Here is an 11,801-nt window from a genome sequence, read left to right as displayed (position 1 = left end):
CAGACAGGCACAGGAACCTTACAAATTGATTACCATACCAAACCACATTGCTTGTTCTGCAGATCCGTCCTCATTTCAAGTTTCTCCACAAATGAAAGCTTCAAACCTCAGCTCTTTTCGGCAGTCAACCAGCAAAAATATAAGATAGATTTTGCATATAACTTCAACAAATTTCTCCGTTAAGGAATAAATAATTGAAACCTGTGTAACCACAACAATTGCAAATCGTTATATAACAAGCAAAAAAGTAGCATTTAGATAGGTAACATATGGAACTTCCTAGTTTGTAATCACAAATTCAAATATCCTGATGCTTCCATATGAAAATGAAACCCAAAGAATACAAATCGCATTTGCTGATAAATTGATGGCATTCTTCATTCCCAAGTGCTTTCTCACAAAACTCTTGGATCAAGTACCCAGAACCAAAAACCACGCAAAGGCAAAAACTTCTTTCAAAAAAAAGAACAGCAAGGTCGAGGCAGAAGGACAAATATACATTTCAAATCTCACCCAAATTGGATGTTCGAATTCGAAGAAACAGAGCATATTGGATGCATGTGAAGTCCACACTATTTGAGGCATCATATGAGTAACATTAAATCTCGTAAACTCCACATATTGTATATAAATGAATTGCTTGTTGTAGAATATTATTCTCGTCAGACACCACACAACAGTTTTCTTCAAAGAAAAAATGCTTATAACCTGTCTCGTCTTGTGAAACTTGGATTAATGGGTCTCTATTTGACCAAAATAACAAAAAGAATAATATTACAAATCAAATAATATAGTCGCAGTATGCATATAATCAGCCTATTGTGTAACTCAGTGACATGGATCCGTTTTACATTAATGCAAAAATGGGGCACTGAAACAGTAAAAAAATGTACAAATATAAATCTTTTACTTGTTCATGTGTTCGGCTCTATGTATTTCCCCTGCAAGATTAGGATGTCCGGTTTTTTCTCTGTGCACCTAGACTCTGCGAAGCAGGCTTTGCTCCTCTGCCTCTGCCAGCAGCCAAAGGCTGGGCCCTGGTAGCAGGTGCAGGAGCAGCAATAGCATTCCAGAGGTCATCATCATTTACTGTCCCAGCTCTTTTTACAATCAAAGGTTTTGATACTGTTTTTGGAGCAGGGGCAGCTATGGAATCCCACAAATCACCATCATCCTCGTGTTTGGTCACCTTTGCTCTAATTTTCGTCCGTGAACTTTCAACTAAAAGAAAAAAAAAATCCATTAAGAGCCTTCTTGAATGAAAAATCCAATAATAAAAGTAATCCTAAAGAGAAAATTGTATATATGAGGACGGATTGATGCTTGAATATGTGCACACATGTGGTAAGCTGAGTTTTCAAGTAGATATAAGAAACTATAAATAATAATTATAATAAAAAATAGTAGTAATAATAATAATGATAATAATAATAACAACGGCAGCAACTATAAAGATCCTACACAGGACACAATGGTTGTTAATGTGCATATTATGACACCGCTGGGAAAATCCACTACACAACAAACTTTTTTTTTTTTTTTGATAGGTACTACACAACAGACTTATTACCCTAAAGGCAAATTTTGGTCAATTCGTTTCAATGCCATGTTTCAGAAACAAGGTCCTGTGAAATTAAAAGAACATCCAAGTTATGTCGATCTACCTGAGATTTCAATTGGCTTTAGTCCATATGAGACATGCCAAATGACAGGAGCTTAATGGAGAAGGGTAATTCAAATAGTCATCAGATTCCCCATCCACTAACCTTTGTAATCAAAGGTGGACTAGGCTACAACAAACAACCCAAGACCAAAGTCATCAATTGATCAGGCTGTGCAGATGTTTTGGCAACACACGTGGCAACTACACTTGTCATATTTCCATACATAGATTTTCTGGTCACAGACCAATTGGCTGGGCAAAACTTGGGCTGATGTCTCAACTCTTAAATCCACTTCCACCAAATGGTAAATTGTGCCCACAACTACCAGTTGAATGGATAATTTACCTTGTTTTGGCTGCAAAGCAGGTTGTGCGACTGGTCGCTTTTGAGCTGCTTGAATGTTTTCAAGAGCTGGAGATGGCTTTGGCTCTTCAAGGGGTTCCAGATCATCCCACCCATCCTTGTCAGTTTCATGCTCTTCGTGAACTCCATTTTCAAGTTCTCCCCAACCATCTGTTGATGTAGGGGATGCAGGTACAGGTTGATCAGCAAAATCAGAGGTGGAATTCCCATGGACAGCAAGTTCTGTACTTGGAGGATCCATCACAAGGACTGTGGCAGAAAATTCATATTTTGAGATTGACTAGTCGAATAAATGCATCCAGATCAAAATATATATCCAGTGGAAGTACTAACAATTGAACTGCATCATCAAATATTAGTGTAGAATGCACGTAGATAACTTCAAAATAAGAAAAACTGAGTATGATTAATATATTCTGCTCTCCCATATTCCTAATTTAGAGATAGTATGCATAAATTGTTTGGATTCAAAAACACTCTCAATTCATCTCATTTCATCTAATCATTACAACTTTCCCAAACTTTCAAACAAAATATAATAAACAATTCAACTTTTTCAAATCTCAAAACAAAAATAATATTAAAAAATTATACTCTAACAATATTTTATTCAACTTTCATTTGATCTCATCTCATCTCAACTCAACTCACTATCCAAACATCCCCTTGCCTTTCTTTACATGCCCACCTCACTGTTTTCTTCCAAAAACACAATAAAAATTATAAAATCACCATGTAGTTAAGTAAATTATATTCTAGCAACACCCCCCCCCCCCCTCCCTTTCCTTTCACATTTGAGTCAGATTCCCTCTTACTAACTGAGCCCAACAAGTGGAATATTTAATATTGAAGTGTAAAGTTACAGTTTAAACTCAAAACTCTGCTTTGATGAAATGTTAGAACCACTAATTTGTATTCTAACAAAACAGATAATTTCAAGTCTCAACAGAAGCACCCATTGATATTAATTTGTCTTATAAAAAAGGGGTCTATATACATTATGCATGTCCAAAATAATTAATCAATACACTTCGCTTTCAAACTCATCCTTAATAATAAGAAAACAATGGGCACACTAGGCCTTATTTTGTAAATATAGATATCTTTATTATTTGACAATGAGAAAGAGACCGAAACCATATCAGCTACCCAATTAACAAAGCTGGATAAAACAACCTTTATGGATCCCTTATTATCTACAATATGCATCTTTACCATGAAATATTAAATAACTATCAAAACTGATCCAGTCATTCAAGGTGAGTATATTCAAAAGCCAGAGGTGTGCTTGAGTTAAAAAGAGAGATCACAAAGCCCAGATATACAATAATCTGATGAAGTAAAATGAAAGAGTCATTAATCTGCCTACCAGAGCTGGCATTGGAAGAAGTTGAAGTTACAGGGGTACTTGAAGTTGCAGAAGCAAGTGGAGCTTGTTCAGAAGGTTTGCCTTTGAGAGTCAAGGAGCTCATGGCCCATCTGCATAGGAAACACAAGTTTCAAGGCAACAGTAAGGTAAAAATGCATTTTCTAATATAGTTGAGGACCAAATATTAAGAATAGAGTCGGGTACGAAGATATTAATAGAACTTTCCAACCAGGCACATGGGAAGACTAGTACATTAACGGCATGTTTTGACATCTGGATGTCCCATGGCCTCTTTGAGAAAAAAAACAAAAAAACAAAAAAACAAATTACAGAGGATGGCTTCACCCATGCAATCTTACTTCTGAATCTCAAATGAAATAAACGGCACCAGCTAAGAATCATTCCAATTAAGCTAATCACCTCAAATGAACCTAACCTCGGGTATTCCTCTGAATGTAAGGAACACACAAGTACAGACAACGATACATAAATTCATATGTGCATGTGCACGTACATGCATCCATACCCACACAAATACGCTAGAAGGTATAAATAACTCACCCAAGTAAACTAGCATTTGCTGGAAGGGATGACATCCCAAGGCCTGCAGCTCCAGTGGTATCTCCTGAATTTGCCTAGAAAGCACCAATGGGGTAAAAGATCAACATTCAACATTATGGAAGAATGGTGCAAAACAAAATGAGTATCATTGACATTTATCAGAATTTTCTTTCCCTGAAAATTCAACCATCTCAAATTAGAAATAAAGATTAATAAAAACACAGAAAGAAGATTGAGAGGAGAGAAACAGAAAGGAATGGAGAAAAGGAAAGCAATAGAGAAAAACTTTCTTGCAATAGCAAAAGCACCACTATAAATGTGCCTGCCATAAACTATTTGCTGAGTCCGAACTATAATGTGTAACTTTCTATAATTTGCCAAGAACATCATTTCTATTAAGCAAAAGAAAAAAAAGGTCATACTGTTGAAAACATCCCAAAACAAAGCAAAATGGTTAAGGCAAGAAACCCTTTCTTAAAATATAGATGTCCACACATTAAAGCATTATAAACCGTCTGTGCTTTGCCATGTTGTTAAGTCAGAGTATTTGTGCACAAGCAATGTTGTCAAATGTTCCTTTCTTATTGAAGTAAACCTATCTCTGCTTAAGAATAAGAAACATAAGCTGTGTAATGCCCAGGAGTTAGTACAAGAGAGTGGTGAATAAGATCTCACATTGCTTGAAAAGTGAAGTTCTTGCAATTTATTATGATTCCAAGGGGGCTCCAATTGTACCAGCCCTTTTAGAGTACAACCCAATATATGACTTGGGCTGGTTTGGATTCAAAAATGAGATGAGATGGTTTTAGATAAAAGATGAAAGTTAAAAAAAATATTGTTAGAATATTATTTTTTAATATTATTATTGTTTTGGGATTTGAAAAGGTTGAATTGGGATTTGAAAAAGTTGAATTGTTTATTACATTTTGTGTGGAAATTTGGAAAAGTTGTAATGATGAAATGAAATGAAACACTTTCCGAATCCAAACGGGGCCTTAACGCTTTTCTTCATCATTACAAATGGTCCCACCTAGAAATGTGGGACTTAAACCATGCCACCTACAACATATTCACCTAAAAATAATGACATGGATTTGGGGGGGGGGGGGGGGGGGGGGGGGGGGGGGGGGGGGGGGGGGGGGGGCGGGGAGTGGGTTTTTTTATATATAAGAGGAGATTGCAACCGGGATTTAGTACGAAAGGGTACTAAATGAGATCCCCCATTACTTGGGAGGGAGAAATTCTTGTGGTTTATTTTTATAAGTAGAAGTTCTTGCAGATTATAATCATAACAAGTGAGCTCCAATTGTAATATTGACAGGTCATTTTGGAATATAGGCCTAAATGTGGTTTGGGTCTTCCTTGGGTCATTACAAGATGCATATGAACTCGAGCAATACTTTTCTTATCATATATCTATATGCAGATATAGAAGCAGCAGATGCGCTTCACATCAAAAGAAAGAAGGATTTAAATTTACAAACCTTCTCTTGGTATTGCTTCAATATCTGCAAAAACTGATCAACTGCTTGAAATGCTTTGGATCGCACATCACTGTTCATAATTGAAAAAGGCAACAGTAGCATAAATAATGAAGATATCTAAGGTAGAAAGAAAAATACACATTCTTAGGAAACAACACCATAGATACTTAAATCTGCTTTTTGCATTGATTAATGAAGTTCTATACTTATATATATAAAAATAAAATAAAAAGGAAACTACAGGCAAGATTCTTCGACAAAGGATTGGGGGGGGGGGGGGGGGGGGGGGGGGGGGGGACTCAACTCATACATCAACAATGAGAAAAAAGAAAAAAAAACTATAACACTAATAGACAAATCATCTGTACAGTAATTAACCTGTCAGGATCAATTGTAAGTACAACAACACTTGGAAGAATCCGAGTTGCAATCTCATTGATGTCGTAGTAAGAACTGGTGGCACAGAGAGCCATGATACCTGGCACAGTACAATTTTTTATTGGTCAATAAACAAATGGTAAAACAATATTGAACTTAATGAACATCAAACATATAAAAGTATGGAAGATGAATTGAACTTAATGAACATCCAACGTATAAAAGTATGGAAGATGAATTTAAAACACAATCTTTTTCTTTCAGCCAAGAACTTTATGAAAAAACTAGGTAAAAGAGATGAACATAATATAGAGTTCTAATATACCAGCTCCTCGGGCAGGCGAAAAAGTATCACGCAATGCACGAACAGTAAATGCATTAATCAGAACTCTTTTCCTTGTCTGCATTGTAGATCCGAATCCATCAGTTGAGACTCTCACAAGGGGGAAATCTAAGCAAATTCTTCTCAGGAATGATCAGAAAATGGCCAATAGTACCATCTTAGAAAAGGAAAACAACCCATCAAGAATGAGCATATCTAACAAGAATTTCAAATTATTCAGGAAATAAATGAATCAATTATAGCAACAAATTGCTGATACTAACCCCTTCATTTAGGTAGCTTGCAATATTCCCAAGCAAAATGGTGGTGTTTGTTCTTATTGCTGGCTCTTCATCCACCTGCAAGACTTACAAAACTGAAAACCTATAGAACATAAACAGAAAAATAATAAGAGCCCTAAATTTCATCAACCGAGTCTTTTGTAACCAATAATTTCTTTTTCTTTTTTTTTTATAGGCACTTGTAACCAATAAACTAATAACCTACCCTTTGTAGGATTCACTTCTCTACACAAATAGTTAAAGTTATTACCTGTAACTTTGAGAGATACTTCAATAGTGACCCCGAAATTGTACGTTGAGAAAGCTGCAATGTCAAGTGAAATAGAAACAACATTTAGAATGAATTCAAAAAACACAAATAACCATCCACTACCCAATTTGTTAAATCACCAATTGTCCCACAAGCTTAAATTGATGCAAAGAGGTGAATTTAGCATTTTCATTAATACATGAAATAATCATGACTCCATTAAACGTAGATTGAGAATGAAAATAAAAGGTAGAAAAGGAGGTTACATTTTTTTGCTAGCAATATTACAGTGCAATGTCAACCATACCATCAAGTTCTCTCAAAACAACCCAATCATCCTACTCCAGCATTTTAGCTTATACCTAGGAAGCAAAAGCCAGAATGTTTTTCTAGTTTTGAGGCCTTGCTTTCGCTTTATTTTTCACAATGTCTTGAAGTGCATTCAACTTAATTCTAATCACTGTAATCTATACCTGAACCAAGCACCACCTTAAAGGAAATTCCCTCATCTTGTCAAGAAGTAATGCCATGATGGACGAGAGCTCGTAAGAGCAATCAAATTTTCCAACTAAGTCTGGGGATAAAAAGATAACTCAATTTCCCAACAAATTGGCAATACCTACTTGGATCTTCAAATAACTCTCTTTAATTTTTCAAGAGTTTACGATTTGGATCCAAAGGAGTATCAATTGGTGATGCATCCAAGAAACCAGATACTTTCAACAGGTCAAGTACATATTTTCTCTGATTTAGGCTTAGAGCCTTTTTAAACCTGTCAAATTGCAGCTAGTTGACCTACTAGCTAGTTGGAGAGGGATCACGGGGATACCACAAATTGCAGCTATGTAGAAGATGGCTCCCATTTTTCTACTTTGGTGCATTTGGAGTGAAAGGAATGACCGAAATTTTGAGGATTGAGAACGCTACTTGGAAGAGTTTAAGAGTTTTTTCTAGAAGACTTTATGTGGGCCATTGTTATAGACTTTAATGTTCTCAACTTTCATGATTTCCTTGCAACCGTTTCTAGGTCCTAACTAGGTATAATCACATGTATACTTCCTGTGTACTTGGGCTATATGCCTATTTCTAGATCAATAAAATATCTTCTTATAAAAAAAAATTTCTATCCCATGAAGGAATTATGAGCTTGCCTAAACCTTCAGTGTGAAACCGATTTTCCAACAACTGTTTCAACCTACCAATCCTGACCAAGTAACTTCTAATTACAATGTCATCTACATATACTACCAACAGAATGTAACCTACATCATTATGTGAGTGAAACACTGAATGGTCTGTCTAACATCTAAGACCAAACTCTAATACAACTTCACATAACTTCCCAAGGGAACTGTGGAAGTTGCTGGGGGAAAGTAAGATGGAGTAGCTTCAGGTGGTGAGGAAGGAATGGTGTGGGTAGGTTATGGAATAGGTGGCTTTATTTTATTTTATCTTTTTTATAGATAAGCATGAACTTCTATTCATTAGCAATAAGCATATCCCATGTACACGGATCGTATACAAGAGAAACACCTAAGCATTGATTAACAGCTGATACAAGAAAGTTATGAATACTCGTAGAGATATGCTATTGAAGCTTCTTGTGCCCGCTCAATTCCATACATTTTTGGACAAGCTTCCTTAAGGACCCTATCACCACACCATAAATCATGCCAGAATTTGATATTGGACCCATCACCCACCTCAATGCACATGAATTTAGACAAAATCCCCCAACCTCTTCCTATATGCCTCCAAAGCCCCACCCCATGCAATCCATGCACCTCACTACACCATCCGCCCCAAGCCCTGTCAGATTTTGCATCTATGACCGCCTTCCACAAAGCCCCACTTTCTTGTTGATATTGCCACAACCAATTCCCCATTAAAGCCCGGTTAAAAACCAGCAATTTTCAGATTCCTAACCTTCCTTCTAAGATCAGAGTTCATACCGTAGCCCAATTCACCAGGTAAAATTTGAATTTGTCATCCATCCCACCTCATAAGAATCATGATGAAGCTTCTCTATACGGTTGCTCCTTTTCACTTACATCATAACTTCTTCTCCCCACCTTTTTTTTCCATTGGCATGGTGTCTTGGAACAAAGTCTTGACTAATCTCAAAAGTGCACGGGCCTCAACAAGGTGTTTCCCACGAGTGCACCTCGGGTAACTCATGCGGAAATTCCCCTAGTCCAATGGCCCCAAGAACTTGTTTGCACCCTAGGGTTTGAACCTTAAACCTGGAGGAAGCATACCACCAAGATCAAGGCTACTACACTTGAGCCAACCCACTCCCACCTTATAATAGAGAGAAAGCGGCTGAAAGTTTTGTAACCAATTCATTTCTAGTGGACTACTCTCTCAAAATCCTTTGGACATAGGCCTTAATGTCAAACCACATAAATCTTTATGTTATTTATCTACTTTCAACGTCTTCTATTTTTAGTCATCTACATTAATCCATCTCCACCTATTCCCTATTGCCACCAAGTCAGCCACCCTAATCAAGCGTCAACTAAGGTCGTTTCCCAGACAAGTGGCACGACAAGTAGAGAAAACACAATGAAATTATCAAAGTTGTGAAGGAGCCAAAAGTTTGGAGCAAACAGACTCATTTTGGCTTCAAACCAACTAGGAAGTGAACAACGCTAAGGTCTCCACATTGTTGCTGCATATGTGAAACATTAGAAGTAATAGGCCAATATATATTTAGCTCTTCACATATACCCATCACTTGAGAGTGGTACTCCTTAAGAGCCAAAGTATCTTGTTCTTGCCCAAAAAACTCCTTAGATAACTCATAGATTCGAATTTTAGGTATTGACTTCTAGCTAGCATAAGCTGTCAAATATCAATCCATCCAAAGCCAACTTGGACTATTATATCGGGTCCAAAGCATATGCATCACATATGATAATATTTGGTGCCTTGGAATGAAAACGAACTTCAATATCAACTCAAATGCTTAAGAATATTTGTTGACATCATTTTCTGGGTCTTGGACTGATATTTTATGTATTTTCCAAAAACAAATATAAAAGTGTGCTTTCCTACACATTAAACTCGCACAAAAAGCACCAAAAAGGAGCTTTGGTAAGCAAAGGTCTTCAACCTCTGCATTTTGCACTTTTGCGCATAACTGAACTTTCAGTAATCATTCACTATTTCAGTAATCATTCACTAATATTAGGCTCAATGCTAGACAACATAAGAGACAAGATGTAAGCATCTTCCTATTCCCATGAGGCATAAGTAGGAATAGTTGAGCTGAGCATCTTATCACTCAAACGACTATGGAGTCCCTTGCCCTTTGAAACACATCAACAGATTTGGCCCAAAACAACTAATTCTTCCCATACAAATTTCCAAGGACATGGGTGCATTAAAGGTAGATGTAGAAGATAATAGCTCAAATTTAGTAGTCATGAGTGTGAAAATACTACACAATGTAATCCAACCAGCAGCAAACCAAAACACAAGTATTCAATATGGATGAACAGCGAAGAAATTAGCTTGAATCCCATCAGAAAAGTAGAGAATCAAATTTAATCAGGTGAAGAAAAGCCAATGTACAGGTTACACAACCCTGAATTACCCAGTTTCGGCTATTCAGGATGAAAATCAGTATTTATCAGCTTGTATTGGTTGCATATTGGGAAATTTCAGCCAGAATCACATGATATCAGAAAAAAATCGTGTCTGAACTGGTTAGTATCGACTCTAAGCCCTGTATGTATGAACTCAACCATGGCATCCTCTAGTCAGGAAAACAGACGTTTGACAAATGCATTCAGCAAACGATGAGACTGTGAAAACAAGCTCCACCCTCACCAGCAGTGTCACTACACCACCAGCCACCAGAGAAGGGACAATGACCACAACCTGCCCCTACCAGCCCTGATTGGTAAAATAAAAATCTTAACCACTCACATTATTGCAATATATATAGTTAAGCTTAGATCTAACAGTTACACCCTCATGAAGCATACTTAATGCAATTATCCCCTCAAACAATGATAAACAAAGAACATTGTAGAGTCATTAGTCGTGTAAGAGGGCCAACCTAAACCCAACCCTTATAGTTACTTCAATGATAAACTGAACAGGGCACTAGGCTGGTTTGGCAGGTCTGCAGGTCAAAAGTTGAGCATTTGGTGTGATCAAGTGCAAGTGAATTTCTAATCCTCGTACATTTCCATCAAGGATTGGCCCACTCCATGTTGTTATGATTAATTTACAATGACAATTGTGAGTCATGAAGAACAAATAATATTCTTACTGTTGCCTGATTTCAAATAGCAACAGTGGTAAAATTAAACAATGCAAATACTGCATTGTTTACTACCAATAAAAGACTATCACAATCAGCATTACTGTCATGATAAACTTCAGATATTAAAGGGTTGCCATTGCATGAATAGTAGATTTCATAAATAAATCTATTGCACAGAAAACAGCAGGAAATAGAAGTCTAAAACCAAAAAAAAATACTATATGCATACCTTTGGAGCTAGAACAAGCATAGATTTAAGAGTCAGTTCCCGAAGGAAAGCAGATGTGTCAGAGAACCCCGTAGCAACATGAGGGTAAACCTAGTAGCAAATACCAAATGAAATGTTAAGACTTCCATATTGACGAGAAAGTTAAGTATCATAATTAGGACTTGCATCCAAAAGAAAAGTAACTACAATTAGCATGATGCTAAAGTACTTAAAATCTTTGTCATTGACTGCATACTTGCTCATCAACAATTTGTGCTGATAATGATTCTCCATATTGATCGACATGCTGCAGGAGACCAACTCGAATAGCTCGGTCATTGGAGGCAAAGAGTTTCACTATTGTTGGCAGTAGCTACAATCAATAAATTAACTTGTCAGATGAGAAAAAGATCTGACGTCCAATAAAAGAATAGAATAATAATAATACTATAGACAAAAACTAACATCTGAAAATAAGGACAATGTAAAGGTCAAGAAGAGTATGACCTTTTCACTGAATTCATCAGTCGAAAGCGAGGAACCCATTTTCAATAATGCAGTTAAAGCAAGGGAAGCAGCCGAACCAAATTCCAGGGCAGAAGCTAATAAAGGAAGCAACTGACG

At 36.7% G+C, this 11,801-nt stretch overlaps 1 protein-coding gene across 1 annotated transcript in view; it reads right to left on the bottom strand.

Moving 5' to 3' along the window:
• Positions 1 to 605: 605 nt before the first annotated feature.
• Positions 606 to 11,801, bottom strand: part of LOC121267880 (probable inactive serine/threonine-protein kinase scy1) — a 30,061-nt gene continuing 18,865 nt past the window's right edge. The window contains exons 10-21 of the mRNA XM_041171978.1: positions 11,685 to 11,795; positions 11,434 to 11,550; positions 11,199 to 11,288; positions 6,694 to 6,747; positions 6,426 to 6,500; positions 6,145 to 6,220; positions 5,820 to 5,919; positions 5,442 to 5,511; positions 3,958 to 4,031; positions 3,397 to 3,506; positions 2,010 to 2,276; positions 606 to 1,221 (exon numbers count right to left, since the gene is read on the bottom strand). Coding sequence (XP_041027912.1) covers positions 950 to 1,221; positions 2,010 to 2,276; positions 3,397 to 3,506; positions 3,958 to 4,031; positions 5,442 to 5,511; positions 5,820 to 5,919; positions 6,145 to 6,220; positions 6,426 to 6,500; positions 6,694 to 6,747; positions 11,199 to 11,288; positions 11,434 to 11,550; positions 11,685 to 11,795 — 1,416 coding nt within the window. The 3' untranslated portion in view covers positions 606 to 949. The remainder of the gene's footprint in view (positions 1,222 to 2,009; positions 2,277 to 3,396; positions 3,507 to 3,957; positions 4,032 to 5,441; positions 5,512 to 5,819; positions 5,920 to 6,144; positions 6,221 to 6,425; positions 6,501 to 6,693; positions 6,748 to 11,198; positions 11,289 to 11,433; positions 11,551 to 11,684; positions 11,796 to 11,801) is intronic.

The sequence above is a fragment of the Juglans microcarpa x Juglans regia genome, chromosome 5S (assembly GCF_004785595.1).
Source record: "Juglans microcarpa x Juglans regia isolate MS1-56 chromosome 5S, Jm3101_v1.0, whole genome shotgun sequence".
Classification (NCBI taxonomy): Eukaryota; Viridiplantae; Streptophyta; class Magnoliopsida; order Fagales; family Juglandaceae; genus Juglans; species Juglans microcarpa x Juglans regia.
This window is presented reverse-complemented; position numbering and strand designations above follow the sequence as displayed.